Source organism: Papaver somniferum, chromosome 5, assembly GCF_003573695.1.
Source record: "Papaver somniferum cultivar HN1 chromosome 5, ASM357369v1, whole genome shotgun sequence".
NCBI classification, from domain to species: domain Eukaryota; kingdom Viridiplantae; phylum Streptophyta; class Magnoliopsida; order Ranunculales; family Papaveraceae; genus Papaver; species Papaver somniferum.
This window is the reverse complement of record NC_039362.1, coordinates 163,321,836-163,342,678: the sequence shown is the minus strand read 5'-3', so window position 1 is coordinate 163,342,678 and position 20,843 is coordinate 163,321,836. Positions and strand designations below refer to the sequence as shown.

Sequence of the window (20,843 nt, the reverse complement as noted above, 5' to 3'; positions counted from 1 at the left end):
GTTCTTCCTCTTGCATAATGGAGTTGGTGGCAGTTGAAATGTTATCTTAGAACTAGTATGCTTGATAGCATTTATTATTAGGAAACTTGTTAAATGAGTTACCAAAACCAGCTAATCGTGTCCTCTTCGGCTCCAAAATTTGGTAGATTAATTTATTTTTATATTTTTGTTGATCAAAATAATTTAATGAAAAAGGAAAGAAAACCAAAAATATGATGAGGATATAAATCCAGAACCCTCTGAAGAAAGAAGCAGAAAAGATCAGAAAAGAGAAAATTACATTTACAAGCTCAACCAAAGCTTTTCATCCGAAAATTTTTCTCAGGAGCTTTCAATTAATTAATTGTTTTGATTTAGCATTTTTCTTCTTATGATCACGTAAAATAAGTTGAAAACCATATGAGGGAGGAGAAAGAGCATATTTTATCACCATGTTCACCAATATCGGGATGATGAAATAGCCAGATAGTTATCATATTCCTAATATTTACATACATGTCTAGCCTACTAAATATATTTGTATCACCACTAGCATCCATGTTTAACTTCTGAGAGGAGATCAATTTCTTATTTCTTGTTCTTTATGAATAAATCTCAATTTCTTCTTCCGATAGATCTCCCCAGCGCACCCTTCAAAGAACCAACACTGACAGGATTAACATTATCTTCATTCATAACTTCATGAGCTGCTAATTTTGTTAACTTTGTTGAAGCATCAATAAATACTGTACTAATTACAGCCTCCTGGCTATCGATAATAACATTAACAACACTTAACTTGGCATTCACTTATGTATTGTCAATTTGGCATATAGGACAAACAATATTATTCACCAAGTCTCGAGGAACCAATAATCTACTATATGGACTACTAATATTGCGCAACAATTGTGGAACATTCCAACATCCGTATTTACATTTGCATTCTCATTGTCCAACAATTGTGGAGTACTGCAAGCATCCTTGTTTACCACATCCTCATTCCCAAAACTAGCACTCTCGTTAGGAACAAAGCTAGTATATGTCGATGGTTTACTTGCAGTATGTCCAGAAGGTTGTGGATCTTTTGGAACATACTTGTTCATTATTTTCTTTTGCTTGGGATCAAATTTCTCAGCTCCATTTCCAGTAACTGTTGCAACTGTAATAATAAAACACTCAAATAAAGATGTTAGAAGTAAAATTTCTGGAAGCTAGATAAACACTCAAATGGACAGCAAACAGAGGACAGAGTCACGTGTTCAACACGCTGTCCTTAACACAATAGTTGACCGGTATGCCTCAAGAATGAGTGATGCCTATACCCTGTGGTCAAGTTATATCCAGGATAAAACTGCCAGTTGCAAGTATTGTTAGCACTACAATACTTTCCCACTCATACGAACTCAACAGCAAAGCACGGAAGAAAAGAAAAAGACCACACAAAGGGAGAGAGACGAAAAGAAGAGGATAGTAGCTCCTCTGGACACAAATGAAAATGAAAGTTTCGAATTCTTTTTATAGGAAAACAGAAAGGGTGAAATCAATGCACATTAATGTGCGAATCAATATTGCATGCGAAATAATGCTGCCATGATGTCGACATAATTTTGTCATCAACATTCAAAAACCGATAAGAAAATGTCGACATCCATGCAAATAAATCCGTTAAGAAAAATGTTTTTGGTAAGAGAATAAATTCACCCAGGTCACACGCCCCCCATATTTAAGGCAGAATTTATTTTGATTTTCAAAATGATTAGGAAATAAATCAAAAGAAATTTTTCCAAAAAGGAAAGTCTTGGTTGACCAAAGTCCATGGCGCAAGCACGAGCTCGAGCCCTAAGCCCAAGCCCTTAGTGGAAACAAAAATATTTTTCCCCACCTGTTCCTCCCACATTGTTTTACTAACTATCCGTAAAGGAATAGTTATATAGTGGAACTCCTCTTTAGTTATGCCCAATGTGGGACTAAAGGACCTATTTCATTCACTCATAGAAAATGAGGAAGATCTCTTAGAGACCCAAAGGTCCTAAGTTCCGTTCCCACCAAGACCATAAAATCAAAATATTAAAAAATCATTTTCTCCAACAATCCCCCATATGAATGAAATACCGATACAAAAATCAGAAAACGGAAATCGAGAAATACCACTTAGCAAGAGGTGTCCGTGAGGTCTTGAACCTTTGCTTAGTGAGAAATTGTCGGAACTACTTGATGGACAGTGAATGGGATGTCTTGAACTGCCATCGTTTGGTGTAATCCGCGATAATAAACACGCGTGATATCTCTAGGTGCTGTCAAGTTCGTGTCGTTGCGTCCTTTTTGGCCCTGGACAAATCCCGTTTCTCAGAATGCTCTAGAGAATCAGCTCTATTCTCATAGGAAGCGATCCACTTCCACATTCAGATAGGTGAGTTCCATCAAACGTGTTTACTGCTACACCCCACTTCAATCTTAAATTGAAACTATTGAACTCATTAAGACTTAGTTAAAAGTCATCCTTCACATGCAGTCACACTATCACGTCTACACCATAGGGAAGGGGCAGAGAATTAAATTCTCTGATAGTGTTTACCTTGACCCGCAACAAATTAGTTGTCTCATTCAAAATCTTGATCTTGGGATCTCCAGTCAGCAAGGTTGAGTATCCTTCATGGAAAGTTTATTTAATGAGCCTAAGCCCCATCCCCTTAGATGCATTACTAACTATTTCCTTGGACAAACCTTTCGTCAAAGGGTCGGCGATATTCTCCTTGAACTTAACCCAATCAATGGAAATAACGCATTTCGAGATTAGCTTTTTCAGGATATCGTGTCTTCTCTTTATATGAATAGACTTCCCATTATAGTAGCTGTTTTTAGCATTAGCTATTGCAGATTGATTATCACAGTGTATAGATATAGCTGGCACAAGCCTATGCCAGAGAGGAATGTCTTCTAAAAAGCATCTTAGCCAAGTGGCTTCCTCTCCTGATTTATCTAACACAATAAACTCGGGTTCCATAGTGGATCGAGCTATGCAGGTCTATTTGGAACTCTTCCAAGAAACAGCCCCACCTGCTAGAGTGAAAACATATCCACTCGCAGATTTGGACTCCTCTGAGTCTGATATCCAGTTTGCATCACAAAATCCCTCAAGGACGGCATGATACCTTTCATAATTCAAACAAAAGGTCAAAGTGTATTTCAAATACCTCAGCACTCTAAAAAGTGCATCCCAATGTTCCTGCCCTGGATAACAAGTATACCTACTTAACCTACTCACAGAATAAGCAATGTCTGGCCTAGTACAGTTCATCAAATACATCAGACTTCCTATAACTCGTGAGTATTCAAGTTGTGATACTCCATTACCCCTATTCTTATTGAGTTTACAACAAGGATCATACTGAGTATATGCAGGTTTACAATCAAAATGATTGAATTTTCTAAGCACAGATTCAACATAATGAGATTGACTAAGACTATAACCATTAGAATTTCTTCTAATTTTCATCCCTAAGATTACATCTACGGGGCCTAAGTCTTTCATGTCAAAGTTCTCATTCAACATGCTCTTAGTGGAATTAATTACATCCATGTTTGTACCAAGTATAAGCATATTATCAACATACAAGCATACAATCACACATGCATCATTCATAAGTTTAGTATAGACATACTTGTCAGATTCATTGATTTTAAAACCGCTAGAAAACATTACATGATCAAATTTTTCATGCCATTGTTTAGGTGCTTGTTTCAATCCATACAAAGATTTTTTCAGTTTACAAACTTTGTTTTCACAACCTTTAACTACAAAGCCCTCAGGTTGTTCCATGTAAATTTCTTCATCTAATTCACCATGTAGAAAAGCTGTTTTTACATCCATTTGATGTATCTCTAGGTTATGAACCGCAGCTATAGCAATTAACATCCTAATGAAAGTAATTCTCGTGACGGGTGAGTAAGTATCAAAGAAATCTACACCTTCCTTTTGTTTGTAGCCTTTAACCTAGCCTTTTATTTTTGAATAGTTCCATCTATGTTACGTTTCCTCATGAAGATCCATTTACATCCTATGGCCTTACACCCTGGAGGTAAATCTACTATCTCCCATGTATCATTTTCTTTGATGGATTCCATTTCACTAATAGAAGACTCTTTCCACCATGGAGCTTCAGAAGAAGTCATAGCTTCTTTATAAGTCTGTGGGTCAGACTCTGCTAGTGTTACGAAGTCAGGTCCAAAGGAGGTTTTGGTTCTAGCCCTTTTACTTCTCCTAGGATCAATTTCTACTTCATCTTCATCTAAAGGTAAAGTCTGACTGGTTGAAGGGACATCTCGGGGATTAACACCTCTCTTACGAGAGTCAGATTTTAATGGTAAAACATTTTCAAAAAACACAGCATCCCTGGAGTTCATAATACTATTCACACCAATTTCAGAAATATCATAATTCACAACCATAAATCTATATGCAGGTGTATGCTCAGGATACCCTATGAAGACACAGTCAACAGTTTTGGGTCCTATCTTGGTTGCTTTAGGTTTAGGGATCTGAACCTTATCCAAACACCCCCACACTTTGAAGTATGCGAAACAAGGTTGTCTACCTTTCCACAATTCATATGGAGTTTTATCTGATCCTTTAAAAGGTACTCTTTTCAGGATATAGCATGCTGAGAGGACAGCTTCCCCCCACAAGTTCGAAGGTAATCCTGAACTAATTAACATGGCATTCATCGTCTCCTTAAGGGTACGGTCCTTACGTTCAGCTACACCATTTAACTGAGGTGAATAAGGAGGGGTAACCTTGTGTATTATGCCATGTTTTACACAGAAATCTCCTATAGGAGTTATGTGCTCACCACCACGGTCAGACCTAATGGTTTTAATGGTAGTATTCAATTGGTTTTCAACTTCTAGTTTATACCTCTTAAAGGCTTCTAAGACATCATCCTTACCTCTGAGCAAATATATGTGACAATACCTAGTACAGTCGTCTATAAAAGTATCAAACCATTTCTTACCACCTCTAGTTTGAACCGATTTCATGTCAACTAGGTCTGAGTGAATTAATTCTGAGGGTTTAGAATTTCTATGAACATTTTTGCTAAAAGGTTTTCTAGCAAATTTTGATTCTACGCATATTTCACATTTATTTTCATTTTCCAAACTAAATTTGGGTATGCAGCCTACATTGGCTAGTTTAAGCATTGACTTATAATTAACATGTCCAAGTCTACCATACAAAATATTCAAAGACTTACAAACATAAGAAGAAGAATCATTCTTATTCATAACAGCAGAGTTTACATTAAGCTTATACAGACCCTCAGTCTTATAAACCTGCCCCACATAATCCTTACCCTTAGTTACAACACATTTCCCAGATTCTATTACAATTTTAAAACCCTTACCATCTAAAACAGCACAAGAAACAAGATTTTTGCAGATGTCCGGAACATGAAGAACTTCATTCAATGTAAGAGTCTTGCCAGAAGTGAGTTTGAGCCCAACTTTGCCTTTTTCTACAAACGCAGCTGCAAATGAGTTACCCATATAGATTTTTTCTCCTTCCCCTACCTTATTATAGGAGGTGAACATATCTCTGTTTTCACAGACATGTTTGGTAGCACCAGAGTCTACCCACCAGTCTTTCACATTTATTACCAAATTTACTTCAGACACCGTGCCAGAAAATTCATCTTTGTTGTTTCAACAAAATTAGCATTATTTTTCTTTTTAAGGTCCTTACGGTTTCTACAGTGAACCGCCATATGGCCAGGATTTCCACAAACATAACAATCACCCTTAATTTTATTAGTAAGATCAGTTGATGTTTGGAAGATCACAGAAATGTTGTAGGAGAATCTAACATATGTCCACGCACTGGTAATTTTGATGAATATGTAAATTAATTCTCTAGATTTACTCTAACATGGAAAATTCTTAACAGCCGAAGGATGTTCGCGAAACCACTAGAATGACTCCATGTTTTATTATTTTTGCTATTTTTAGCGTTGATTTCGGATAACATGGATGTACAATGCTCTTAACCTTTATCTCTATATCCCAACCCTTTAGTTGACATTGTTGTATGCATGGCTCTTTACCATTCTTTTGTTGTGTTATTTTTTAACTTAGAGACCGTTTTGACTTACGCAAAAAATGTACTTTTATAATTTTGCAACAAAGAAGATAAGCAAATATGGTCATGAAAATTTGTGTTTTAAATAAGATGCTAGAAAATAGAGGTCATGATTACCACCAAAATGGAAGCTTCCCTGTTGCTCATAGCTTTGGAAAATGAAGGATTCAGTATATGTTTGATTTCATTTCAAATTGACTAGAGTATTCTTATCTTAGTAAGTAGTAGATATGAGAATATAGTTGTTCAGCGTATTTAGCTTCTTAAAAGGGTTAGCAATCAGCTAAAAGAATTATAAATGTTTTAAACTACGTAAAGAAAATTTGGCTCAAAAAGAGAAGTGATCATCTATACTCAACACAAAAGAGAGATTTCTTTCTTTTCCTCCAATATAAGATACAGAGGCAGAGCCATCATCCTGCATTTTCTAAATAAATCGGTTAATCCAAGAAACTACCTTGGACAACCCAACACAAAAAGGCAATATTTATGTGGAAAAACGTAATTGGAAGGTGCGCAATGATATTACGAAAACACAGATGTTATTTTTTGTATACATTTAAAAAAAAAGTGTGTTTGTAACATGTTTACCTAAAAGTTTACCTTGTGGAAATGATGGCGATTTGATGTGCGATGAATTTTCATGGCGAAGTTTCTTCAGTTGTTTGACATTACGCTTGAAAGATAACTATTCTTGCATACTTTCTTTGGCTTGGATGATATATGGAAACATTTTCTTTCTAAACCTAATAGGAAACATCGATCCCTTTAAAATACATATGGGCGTGAAATGCGTTGCAGAAAGAAAGGTCACCAATATCAAAGGAGGTTGTGAGAATAATAAGAAAATTTATTACATTTTTTTTTGATTGAAAGTGAAGATAATATTAGATAGAAGAATTTACAAAGGAGCTAGCCGAAGTGAAACTGTCAGGGCTAGAGAAGTAATTGTGATCCCATCCATAAGCGGAAGAGAACATAGCGCTAGGAAATACCCAAGCCTAACTTCCACCGGGTGAGAGAAAATGCCATATTTTCCGAGCAAAATGCAGGAATCATTGATGGTCATCCTCTTATTAATCAATCAATCAAATTGTATTTACTTTCCCATGACTCAGACTCATAGACCATATGAGAAACTTTACTTTGTGTGTGTGGGTGTGTGTGGGTGGGTGTGTGTGGGTGGGGGTGGATTTATGTTTTCCAAATAAAAGATAGTGAATAGTCATCCACACAAGAAAATGTATTACATTTTCATCAATATTTCACCTTTCTTTTGATCGTTTATTTTCGGGGGAATTTCTGATTTTTGGGATTTCTTTTTTTTTTTTATTGGTAAAGAATTTGTTGCTCGCGAGTTCCGAACTCAGATATTCACATATTAGATGATGAATGACTCTACGGTTGTACTACAGTGACACCGGCCATCAATACTCACCTATTAGATGATGAGTACAACCTAACTCGAACCCACACTCATTAAAATTTTCAACCCCATTAGTTCAAACTTACATGAACTTTTTAGATGCAAATTAACAATGCAATTACGTAAACTAATTAAAATTAAGGTTTTTGGTCTCTATATCTATCTTTCAAGTTTAATAATAGATAGTCTGCATACGTGCAAATGATGCCACAACATGTAAGTGCTTCCCATCCAACAAAATAGCACAAGGAATATATTCCAGAATATGCATGGGTAGGTATATATATACACAGTTCATATATGTACGAGGATTTGTTACTGAGCAAACCCCTACATTTCTCACTTAAAATAAGTTCAACATCATATATGTCTAATGGCACTAGCGCGGACTTGGACGGAGAGTATAGGTCTGTTATAAGAGATATGTCAAAACCCTAACTAAATACATAGCATCATATTTCGCGTGAAAAAGCATATATTACTTCCTCATAAAAATCTTGATTTTTAGCCAAAGTATCTTCAAAATCTAAATAAACAATGGAAATTGGTATAGGTTCTCATGTGCTTTGTTTTGTGTTTGCGAGACGCTTTCGTGTTTCTAATCTAATTCATATCATGAGATTATATTATTATTGTGTAAATGGAGACTTTATGGCCGTAAATGCAAATTAGGGTTGTTCATTTTTTGTCCAAATTTTACGCCTCATCGGATGTACTTAAGTCTGAGAATACCATCGAATTCCGGTTGAGGTGTTAACTGTTTCTAATATGACGGCGTCTATTTTAGATGCAATAGCAACATGGTAAGATAAGGAAAAAGCAAAAGAACTCTTCCAAAACAATAATGGTTCCTAACCTGGATTGTAATGACCTGTCCGTCTACTGATAATGTCCCCACTTAGCCAATGCGGTTATCTGGTAGTGTGGGGTATTTAAAGGGCATCGCTGCGGTAATTCAGCATCAACTTTTCGAGAAGTCACCCATCTCTGGATTATTTTCACCCGAGTACGCTTAACTATAAAGTTTCAACCAACTCTGGAACCAATAGTGCTGAAAAGGACTCGGCGTTAAGAAAAGACAAATCATTAGTTATATTTCATTCGTCCAACTACTTCCGAATATCGAGGTATTACAAGGATAAAAAAGAATACTTCACAGCGAGGATAAAGAGGATACGGAAGAATTCTAGGAAGAAGTTTCTTTCATTTCACTATCTCTTCGGGAACTTATATTTGTTTTATCCCTTAATGGTTCATTTTATTTTCTTGCACACCAACTCAAAACTTACTTATTTGTTACCCATTTTACAGTACTTTTTGTAACAACCGTCCAATATTCCATAAACAAGAAATAGACCCGTGCATCGCATGGGTGAGAAACTAGTTATATTAATGAAAAATGTAAGTTTAAATACAAGAATGTCAATATATTCGTAAGCTTTTACTAAATAAATATATATAAACTTAAATAAAATGTTGAGAATTAAAATTAAACCATCAAACTATACGTTAATTGTCAAACCTTAGTTAAAATTAGAAACTACGCAGCTATAATTGCAAAAGTTAAGTTAAGATGGGAGAATGTGAATAGATACTTTGGTTCAATTCTGTTCGAATTGAGTTCTAATCCCTAATATATTTTGAAACTTGGTATATTTAAATATATTAATAAATGTCAACCTAGTTTTTTCTTTTCATTCTTGAGTAGTTTATATACGTGAAACTGTCAAAACTTCATCAAATATTGGTAGCCAAATAGAATACCTCTTACAGTAATGATTTTATAAATTGAAATAAACCGGAAAAGGAGAGAATGTCAATAAATTGATGGCAGATAGAGATTGAATCATATAATTTTTAGTGCGAATCATATAAGCTGCTTATACTCGGGCAAGCAATACGCAAATGTCAAAGCCTAATCACTGTTAGTGCTATAGTGTTAGTATTATCTAAATACAAAATGAGGTGCAAAATGAGAATATCCATGGAATAAATGTGACTAATTTGGAGTTTAGTGTGATTCTTAATTCTTAATAATGAAGCTCAACTCAATCATTTACTCAACGAAGCTTACTTAAGCCATGTAACTCTATGAAGGTACACTGTATGTAAAGAAGGGGCCAAAGTTGGAAACTTTCAACTTTTATCATGAAAATAAATTTGTTTTCGCTCAAGTCAAAAGGTTTGGAAGTCAACTTCTAGATTGATGTGTAATAGATTGACTGTACTGCTACTAGGTACAGTTTGTGTTAGAGTAAACGTTGCAGAAAATTCTCTATAATGAAGAGAAAAACAACTATTTAGATGCGTGTTTTTCTTACAATATGGATATGCGACGTTTAACAGCAACGTTTTGGCGGGCGAATATTATTTTGGAAGGATGGGAGATATCTAACGTATTTGTCCATTGCCCAGTATGCACATACTGTGACGGCAACTAAAATGACAATGTGTACGCTAGGTATGAGTCGGTCATTTATGTTTTCACTATACTTTCTCTCATTTGCTCTATTTGTTTTTGTTTGTCTTTGATAGATAAGTAACTGGTTTGAACCTAACAACCAAGTTCGTTGTGAGGGAAAATGCAGAGGATATCCTAGAAGAGGTAGAAGATCCCCGGACATGAGGTATCTCGAGAGACTAATTCGATGATTGAAAACAATCATGTATGTTATAAACTAATTCGACAATTAAAATTAAGGGTTGCTATTTGTCAAAAGCATAAGTTATACGAATGTTAGTACTAATATAACATTTAAGGGAAAAAATTCCCTCCTTGATGGTAACTTGCCATGAAATGGATGTTTTGGCTGGTATGCATTTGGAAGTAGGTACTACCGTACTAGGAAGTTTGGACTTTGGAATTGTCTCTGCAATAAAAAATGGGCCTATGCAACCAAAACTTTTAACTAGAGTACAAGCATGAAGCATGCATAATCCCACCAACTTTGACAGTCACAACTGATCTACCTATTCCTTTAATTTTGCTTCTATACTAGGCACTCCACCAATGGTCATAGGGATCATAGTTGCAGGCTTGCAGCATGATAAAAAGGTTTACTCCGTGCAAGCCTAGCACGTTCGTTTCAAGTAATTGGATTCCAGGGAATGCACCCAATTCCTTGAACCGAACGGTGCAAAGAACTTTTTGTAATTAAGAATTTTGATTCCTAAGAATCCAATTCCCTCCAAAATAGTAGAATTTCATTGCACTGGTCCAATAGTGCAATTGAATGGGATTCCGGGGTAAAAATAAAGATAATTGAATTACCTCAACCGAACATGATTTTTTAGGATTTGAATTGCATTCATTGGAATCCAATTCCAAGAATTGGATTACGTCATAATTGAATTCTCAGGTTTCCAATTCTCTCAACTGAACGGGCTATTAATGAATTGGGCAAGCATTATAGCTCCGAAGAATCCAAACTGAGCTCCAAAACCAGAACTTATTTTGGATTGCAATCTTAAGCGCAAGGTGATTTTTCGCATGGCGGCTAGTACGGCCGGTTTGTTAGGGAATGTACCGTTCCAAAAGTATAAGATTTTTGTCTTTTATGAAATTAGGTACACCTCATGTCAATCTGCACCCCCTAGCAATCTTGATTTTTCGTTCGATTTATAGAAACATGAGATTATTTCACGCTTGTAATAGCAACCCATTATTCCATAACACCCCTCCGAAACACAACACTTATAACACCCCTCCGAAACACAAGACTTTCCTCTAGATATTTGCATTATTTAGACTACCTTCGTCCGAGTAAAAGAGATGCTATCATTTTTGCCTATTTTCCATAGAACCGGTCTATGCTACCCAAAATATTAGTGGGCCGTCTAAAAGCCTGACTATCTATTCAGGAACTGGAAGGCCCACCGCGACGTTATTAAGCAGTGTACCTTGAAATGTACAGTAAACCACCTACCACAAAAGACGTAATTGCCCCTAAAATTACTTGGAATCTTTTTTTGAAAGTGTATTAAAATCTGATTAAACGGAAAAGACGGAAAATTTCAAAATTCTCTAAAAATCCCATCCGCCTTTCTCTTCAGAATTTGAAAACAATTCCCTCTCAGCCTCTTTGATCCATCCTCCTTTTCTTCAAAATTTGAAAACAAAGATAAACCCTAACTTCTTCGAACAGCAAGTAAAGAAAAACAGAAAAAATTATGACAACAGCAATTCCTCCCATGCCAGGGAGGGAACTAACAAATCCACCTAAAGATGGTGTTTCAAATCTCAGATTCTCGAATCACAGTGATAACCTTCTCGTTTCTTCATGGGATAAGGTAAATATATCTTCATTTTATTTTCATAGAACACTAAAACCCTAAACATGTGCTAAACCTAGCTTCTTCTTTTTCTTATGAAGTGTTTATTTTCTAATTATTTTTGTTTTGTTTTGATCAGAGTGTTAAATTGTATGATGCGAATGCTAACATATTGAAAGGTGAGTTTATGCATGGAGGTCCAGTATTGGATTGTTGCTTTCATGATGATTCTTCTGGATTCAGTGCTGGAGGAGATAATACTGTTCGTAGGTAACAACTTTTCCTTTTGATTTCTTGATCTTTGGTTTCTTATATATGTTATTTAGCATTTGTTTTGTTTGATTATGGATTTGATACGATTTGGGGCCAGGTGTAAGATTTTGAGCTTGATTATGATTTTTTTTTATAAAATTATAGATCACTTTTTTAGAGCCTCATAATGAATTGAACCCTGAATATAGTGCTGGCAAGACAACCACTTTTGATAATTGAAACGCTAATACACACTTGTAACTGAGTAATGGGTGAACATTTATCAATGAGATGCACAACAACTGTTTGATAAGAGATAGTATTTTGAAGTTTTTAAGCATGTCTAGTCATTTTTAAACTGATTGTTGCATCAAACTCGGACGCAGCATACAAAAGAGTGAGTAACTAAGTTACAGTAATCTTGTTTTATATTCCTATCTATCTGCTACTACGAAGAATATGCAGTGAGATTCATGATGGTGATATGGTCCAGATAGACACTTTATTCGAGCACATTAAGCAACTTAGTCTGAGTTAATATTTAGGTTAAAGTGTTATAAATGGATCACGGTAGCAAATTGAGATTGAGCAAAGAAATGTGGCAGTCTTGCACTTGCATTAGAGGGTGGCAGGAGTTTGAACGTTGAAAACTTTTCCTTTTCCTTTTTCACCCCCACCCCCTCCGCTAGTTAACTTGATTATCCATACTGAAGGGATATATTTTCTTGTCTTGCAAAGTTGCATTACTGTCCTGTTTCGGTTCATTTTCTGATTCAGATGTGTTGAAAGAACATAAACCCACTACTGTAAAAGTTGAACCTAATGTATTTTTATTCTGTTCTATAGGGTTTAAATTACTGAAATGCTTTAAACACCTTCTTTAAGCTCCGTATCTAAAAGAAAACCTGTTTCAGGTTTGTCTTTGAGTCTGGCAAGGAAGATATATTGGGAAAACATGATGCACCTGTTCGTTGCGTTGAATACTCCTATGCAGCAGGTACTTTTCTCATCCTTGATTATAAGCTTGTAGCCTAACATAAAGTTTTTATCTTGCTAAATGGTATCTTTGTTTAATTTGGGCATTCCTTATGAAATTCATGGCCCTAGCGTAAAGTAGTTTTGTGCTTTAGCCTCAGTCAAATGAAATCCTGGCACCACTCTTAGTGAATTAAAGGTGGATGGGAGTAGCCTTTTCTTTTTATTGGTAAGTAACTTCTCAAGTCAGCCATAGCATTTTGAGTCTAGTTTGTGATAGTGTTAATGTGTTGGTCCTCATTAAGTTATATATAATATAATGCATATTCATAGTCTTTCTTGCGAAGGTAGTAACATATGTGCATGGTGTTAGGACAAGTCATCACTGGGAGTTGGGACAAAATGCTCAAGTGTTGGGATCCTAGAGGTGCAAGCGGGCAGGAGCGTACCCTTGTTGGGATGTATCCACAACCCGAGCGTGTGTATTCGATATCACTTGTTGGGAACCGATTAGTGGTTGCAACTGCTGGAAGACATGTAAATGTCTATGACCTTCGGAATATGTCCCAACCGGAACAACGAAGGGAGTCTTCGTTGAAGTATCAAACTAGATGTGTGCGGTGTTATCCCAACGGAACAGGTGAGCTACCTTATTTAATCCAGATGTTTTACCTTGTGCATTGAATCCTCTCCTTTCTGCAAATGATGGCAATGGGGTCTTTCTTGAACCAGTTGGTTGTCAATTTTATCCTTCAATAACTAATTTTTTTATTATATACTGCTAAAAGCTAGTTGAGTTCTCTTTTCAATATATCAAATTACTTGAACAGGTTAATTGTATGAATGCCATTTTAGCCATTTTTGTGAGTTAATTACCCGTTCGTGTGGGCTTGGAGAAAAGGACCCGCGGATTATTCACTTGGTTGTAATGTACACAAGTTTATTCCGTTTGCAAAAACTTCATGAAAGTTGTACTTTGCTCTGGGTTTCTGTTGCAGGTTTTGCTCTTAGTTCTGTGGAAGGTCGGGTTGCGATGGAGTTCTTTGATCTCTCTGAGGCTGGCCAGGCAAAGAAGTAAGTATACATTCTCGGGTTTAGGTTTATTTATAACTTTTAATGTGGCTGAGGTTTCCAAATATTTAGTGAACTACGTGTATTTTAAACTTGTTTCAACACCCGACAAGCACTTCACAAAATTAGCACTTCTGTTGGTGAACTCTCTTGAGCCGTTCAAAATGTGTGAAACACTTCCCTGCATTTCCATTCCCATAAAGGAAATGTGCGTCTGTGTATTATGCAACTGGCACTGTTTTGTCTCCTTTTATCAAAATGAATCAGCGAATTAATGGTTTTGTAGGTATGCTTTCAAGTGCCATCGAAAGTCAGAGGCTGGAAGGGATACTGTGTATCCTGTCAATGCTATAGCATTCCATCCCATGTAAGTTATATTGTTTTGCATTGTTTATAGCTGTACGTAATAAATGCAGCCGGTTTTTGCAATTGCTGCTGTGCCTATGATTTGGCGACAAACCGGAGCAGTATTTAGCTTGACCCTAACCATTACTAGTTGGCTTTAGGCCCGTGCTTCTCAATGGTTTTCCATCTGTTTTGCATTGTTATAGCATTCCATCCCATGTATTTTGCTTGACCCTAACTGTTACTAGTTGGCTTTAGGCCCGTGCTTCTCAATGGTTTTCCATCTGTTTTGCATTGTTATGCAAAAACCGGACCAGTATCCTGTCAATGCATTGTTTTGCATTGTTTATAGCTGTACGTGATAAATGCAGCCGTTTTTTGCAATTGCTGGCGTGCCTATGATTGGCGACAAACCGGACCAGTTTTTAGCTTGACCCTAACCATTACTAGTTGGCTTTAGGCCCGTGCTTCTCAATGGTTTTCCATCTGTAATTAGTTGAGAGATCCCTCAATTAGTATATAATTTAAAAAAGATTATTTGCTTAGAAGCAAATGGTCAAACTAATAAAAGAATTTACGTTTTTCATTTATGAAATAGGCTTTAAAGCAATGGTGTTCTTTTGGGATAGGAAATGGAACACTGATCTCATTGATATCAAGAATACATAGGGATGCTACTTTTTTCACTGCAATTCATTAAGGATCATGCTCAGCTCAAATTGTTGTTGAGAGGGTGGCCCCTAAAAATGTTGCATAAGTGATACACAAATTAGATTTATTTTCTTGATTGATGGTTGACAACCAAACTTTGACCTATCCAGATAAATGTGTAATCCTGGTTTTTGATAAACAACATAAACATCTGCCTTGGATATAGAGGATTTTGTTCAGTTATTCACTTGCTTACTTTCACAACCGCAGCTATGGTACATTTGCTACAGGAGGTTGCGATGGGTTTGTAAATGTTTGGGATGGCAACAACAAGAAGAGACTATATCAGGTAATTTCTTGGCTACAAAAGTTCCGTACTTCGCACATTTTCCTATTCTCATACCTGAACAAATTTCCTCGTGATTTCAGTACTCAAAATATCCTACAAGCATAGCAGCACTATCATTTAGCAAAGATGGCCGTCTACTGGCTGTTGCTTCCAGTTATACATACGAGGAAGGAGATCAATCGTAAACCACTTCTTGATCTCATGAACTTTTTGTTTTATGTTACAGCTCTGGTACTTCTCATATGCAAACATTAACATTTGTTGTTTCTGTTTTCTTTTGCAGTCATGAACCCGATGCCATTTTCGTTCGCACTGTAAATGAAGTTGAAGTCAAACCAAAGCCGAAAGTGTACCCTACTCCTGCATAATCAAAAATCAAGGATGTGTTCTGGCACTAATACTTCTCAAATGGTCTCCTCCACATCACTGGTATGATTATTGAAATTGTGAGAATCCGCATGTAGGTTTCAGATACAAGGAACAAGAAGTTTAAAGAACATATTTCACGTAGGAGATAGCCTAGAATATATATTTTTATATTCTCGTGTACTTATTTTAGAGTTATAGTGTTGTGGCTGTTGCCATGGGCATGTGTAATGGACCATCAAATACTATTCTTCAGCACCTCTCGTAGCAGTTAATTTAAGTAGTGTCTCGTGTAATGAGTTTATGAAGTAAAGATAGACCAATGTTTTACATAATTAAATTTTTTACCCTACTAGATAGCACAACAAAAATCTAGGTTGCATTTTTGGATTTCCCTTTGAAATATAATAGTAGGAGACGTTCCTAGTCCAAATAAACCCTTGAACCATTCACAATGCACAAACTTTCTTGCCTCTGAAAAAACAAAAATAAAACCTTGATTTCATACTGCTTATTCACTCTGGGTTTTTCTTTCGATCATCAGTATGTTCTCCAAACCTTCCCCTACATTTTTCATTTTTTGCCATATAAATTTGTTCCTACTAATTCCGTTTTTATCTTCAATATCTTCTTTGCCTCAACAATCATCACCATTCACCAGCCCGCAACAACTTCATCATTTAAAATTCTTTGACAATACAGCTTACCCATAATCATTTAAATCCTTCCTTACTGGTTATATGATGTTATACTTACTACTACAGTCATGTTATTCAGATAGTATATTTGATCTGTTCTTATTTAACGCCCATCGACACTCCCAAATAGAGTCAAGTAATATAAGGTGGCTTTAAATTCAATTTCAGCTCAATCAAATCTGCTGAGGAATTAGATTAAGCTCTGCGGAGATTTTAAGTTACATTTGGCGTTTACGCGTACATCAATTAGCTCCTGGCACTTTAAGTGAACATGACTAATATTTTAAGTTACATTCAAGAGACTACTGACACTTCTGTTTACCTAGATCCTGAAGGAGCTGGTTGGGCTCCAGGACCTCCAATTCTTCGCATAGCTTTCGATTGAGCAAGCATTCCTTCGTAATCCTGCTCCCAACACACACACACACACATTGCAGTTAGCGTTAAAACTGTGAAAAGCTGTATCAAACAGAAAGGAAGAACGGTTTGTCGGAATAATAGCTTTTGTTAATTACCCGTTTTTCATATACACCATCTCTGCCATCAATTATCTTATCCCCAAGTCCATATGCTATGGCTTCTTGTGATTGAAAATATCTAGGTCGCTGAATATCTTTGGAAATTTCTTCCTTAGTCTTCCCTGTTCCTTTGGCTAATAACTCAACATAGTAGTCGGTATTGGCATCCAACTCTTTTGCCTAATAATTTTACGAGGAAAAAAAAAGAAACTCAGACAAACAAAAGAAGCAAAACTAGTATGATCCAGAGCAGAATATGAAGGAGGAGGTACCTTGAGCCACATATCAATAGCTGCTCCACTTGATCTACTGACTTTCGGCATATAAAGTTTTGCTAATGACCATGAAGAAAAAGAATTTAGTGATTATTTAAATTGTACTATTAAAGTACATTCAACCATCATGCCATTTAATGACTTAATCCACAAATTAAGGCCCTAGTGGAGCATATTTTTTATGCTCGATTTAGTATCGCCGGACTATAGCAAAAGTTTAATCTTAATCTACAGGACAATGACATCACTCTCCAATATCAGCCGTTAAAACATATGTACCTTTCTAGATGGAAATGAATGGTAGTGTGAAAACATGATGAGAAATCATAACAAGGTGTTCCAGTTTCAGTCCGATATAATTGGGAGGGAGGAAATTAACTGAGGAACGTTTTACAACAGAATATAATTGAGCTAATTTCTTAAAATGAAGAAGATGCATACTTGAGGAATTTGGTTGCAGAGCACGGAAACCCTTTGCTCCCAGTGATAGCAACATTGCTGCTTGACCATAAGCCATACCACAATTCACAGTATAGATCTTGGATTTGCAATACTGCAAGGAAAATGAAGTAAAAAAAAGAAAGTTAACATTTAGGAACTTTACATTATTGAACCAATTAAAATCTTGATTAAGTACTTTAGTATTGAGCCTATCATCACTTTCAGATAGTAGCAGTTTTACTTACAGCCATAGTGTCAGCAATTGCATATGCTTCGGTTTCAGATCCAACGGTTTCCATCTTCTCATTCTGGTGAGACAAAGAATCAGGTCATCAAGGGAAGAAACTTGAGTAAGGCAATTTTTTGAAGCTAACAATACACTGATTCCAACATCATATAGTATTTATCATTATCAAACAAATTGTAACCTTTAAGAAAAAAGGCTCCAAAAGTAACATAACTAAGTTCTAGAGCTCACCTGTGTCCCAGACGAATTTATATACAAATAGATAGGTTTGGAGGGATTGTCGTAATCCAACCACATAAGTTGAGCAACAAGAAGCTCAGTCACTGACGGAACAATCTGTTAACAGTCATTCAGATAACAGAATGAGATCAAATTCTGGATCATGTAAATACAATGTCATGTGATAATTGCAAAGAGTAGTGAGAAAAAATGTCTTACAGGCATGCCAAGGTAACAGATTCGAGCATCCAAAAGTAAAGAAGGAAGATCTGGAGGAGCACTCCTGGGTCTTCCATTGCCGCCTCTGGATCCACCTCGGTACATGCTTACACTCATACTCATACTATACCTAGAATGATCTCCATCGCTCATGCCTGAAGAACTCCACATTCCTCCATGATCAAGGTAGTTCCTAGTGGAAGAAATGCTCTCCTGTAACAATTTCGTTACACATGAGATAACTTAATCCCTGCGAAAGAGTGTCACGAAGGACTGAACCGATAGTTTGCACAAAGTTATACACGTTACATAAGAGTGTGGATGCATTTTAAGTCCACAAAAGAAGATTACATGTATGTATATGAAAAAAGCAAAGGTTTCAAAGAACTACATGGAGGTACCTCAGTGACTTTCTTTGATTGTCGGCTGGCGACATTGTCTTCGGTCATGAACATGTCCAGTTGTGAAGGAGAGAGGCCATATAGTGATTGGGGAACACTTTTATAATTCTCCATCACTGTTCAAGAATTAATGGATAACATTATAGTAAGCTCAAGGGAGTAACAATGGAGAGCATACTAATACATCCACCACATGCAAAATGCGCACACATACAGACTTAAACATAACAATTAGGAAGTGAGAATGGCTATACAGAAAGCATCACAGTGAGAGAAAATTATATCATTCTGGTTCGATTGAGGTTTAAACTTGTCAAACAGATTAATCTGTCAGGTATCCATAACTAAACAGTAGTTCATGTCTCACTAAATGAGTAGCTTTAAAAATCTGAACCCTAACTAGTTAACCATTCAGTCAATCACTCCAAAATAAGATAACCCTAAACTACAAATTCTAATCCTTTTAAATTGAATACAAATACATACAGATTGTGATTGAAACTTACCTCCATCTATAAGATTCTCCTCTCTAAACTTTTTAGGGATATGATTGAAAGAGTTTGAAGATGCAGAAGCCCTAATTTTACGAACTGCAACTCTGCTACTTCTTCTGGGATTTAAGTGAGCTGATAAGAAATTATTCTCACCACAAAGAAAAGAGGATTTAGGGAAAACAGAAGAACCCATGTTTGAGAGATTGTCAGATGTAATAGTTGATGATGAAACTGAAGCGATTATAGTTGTCGCCATTAATGGCTAAGTCTATTAATTTCTCTTTCTTTTCTCCGTCTCAAAAAATCTCTTCTTTTCTTTTTTGTTTTGTTTTAAGAGAGGGAGGAAGAGATTATTTTGATAAGTCTGACCAAGTAACTCCAAGGAGTAGTAGTCTATTTCTTGAAATCCTCCTTAACTGGTTCTTAACAGTACACATGAATTAGGATTCCAGGAACACGCTAGTCCTTGCAATAGAATTAGAATCAGTTAAAGCACCCCTTAAAATGTCTTATTTTTGAAAAACACCCGACTTCTGGTCACCTGACTGGATAACTGGTACCGAACTCTAATTACAAAATCCGTATAAGATCAAATAATCCATATAGTATCGAAATCCATATAAGACAAACAAGTATGCTTATGACACTTTTCATTCCCTCGAGGCTCACAATGCTTGTCTTTAAGACCCGCACAAGGAAGCAAGACAACACCCAGGCCTCGGACCCTCTTTTGGATGGCCCTGCCTCTATGCATATTCTGTCATGTTAGCTCAACACTCGGCCTCAGTCGAACTCGTGACTCACATATGACACACACAACTATCTAATGGTATGTCTTGCTCTTCACCTGACATTTACTAGCCACTCCGTCTCATCCCAAATCGTCTATGGAGAATATTGGTACATCTATAAACACATCACAATGAAGGATGACTAAGCCACATTCATGGTGGTGGTGGTGGGATACCTGTCCATCTTATGAACTAAATCTTATTCATCTTAGGAGGATACCATTAAAGTTCAGTAAAAAGGAGAGGGTACCAAGTACACCACCAAGTTTTTTGTTCGGCAACCTGTATGGACAAAACCTAATACAATTTGCAAGTAGATCAACTTAATGATCCTTAACAATATGTGTATAGAGTTTATATCTCTATCTCTTCTCAATCATAAAGCCTAGACACAAGTGCCCATGAACTTGATTATTAAGAAGAGTACTTGGACTATCTCAAAAATCAATGTCCAAGATCAATCTACTGTATCGAAATAATTGAATCTGAATTCTATCAAGTATGAAACTTGTTATTTATCTTTCAAGATACGAATTTTACAAGAACGAGTATTGTAATCGATCAAAATTAATATGGACTTATCTACTAGAATTGATTACGTACTACTTGTGTTATTTGTATTATAAAGACATAATACAATGCGGAAAAGGAAAACACACAAGGCACCAGAACTTTTGTTAACAAGGAAAACTGCACCTGCATAAAAACCGCGAGACCT

General features: G+C 36.2%; 2 protein-coding genes across 2 annotated transcripts; one reads left to right on the top strand and one right to left on the bottom strand.

Moving 5' to 3' along the window:
- The first annotated feature begins 11,555 nt into the window (after nucleotides 1-11,555).
- On the top strand, nucleotides 11,556-16,174 carry LOC113283481 (mitotic checkpoint protein BUB3.1-like). Its single transcript, XM_026532757.1, has 9 exons — nucleotides 11,556-11,831; nucleotides 11,953-12,083; nucleotides 12,980-13,062; nucleotides 13,414-13,680; nucleotides 14,039-14,114; nucleotides 14,398-14,478; nucleotides 15,378-15,456; nucleotides 15,537-15,637; nucleotides 15,740-16,174. The coding sequence occupies exons 1-9, from the start codon at nucleotides 11,712-11,714 to the stop codon at nucleotides 15,822-15,824; spliced, it is 1,023 nt and encodes a 340-aa protein (XP_026388542.1). The 5' UTR covers nucleotides 11,556-11,711; the 3' UTR covers nucleotides 15,825-16,174.
- A 483-nt stretch (nucleotides 16,175-16,657) lies between these two features.
- Nucleotides 16,658-19,726, bottom strand: LOC113283480 (ATP-dependent Clp protease proteolytic subunit-related protein 1, chloroplastic-like). The gene is made up of 9 exons (XM_026532756.1): nucleotides 19,347-19,726; nucleotides 18,841-18,956; nucleotides 18,440-18,652; nucleotides 18,233-18,337; nucleotides 18,000-18,062; nucleotides 17,755-17,866; nucleotides 17,311-17,372; nucleotides 17,036-17,218; nucleotides 16,658-16,925 (listed from the first exon to the last, which is right to left on the bottom strand). The coding sequence occupies exons 1-9, from the start codon at nucleotides 19,588-19,590 to the stop codon at nucleotides 16,839-16,841; spliced, it is 1,185 nt and encodes a 394-aa protein (XP_026388541.1). The 5' UTR covers nucleotides 19,591-19,726; the 3' UTR covers nucleotides 16,658-16,838.
- Between the last annotated feature and the right edge of the window lie 1,117 nt (nucleotides 19,727-20,843).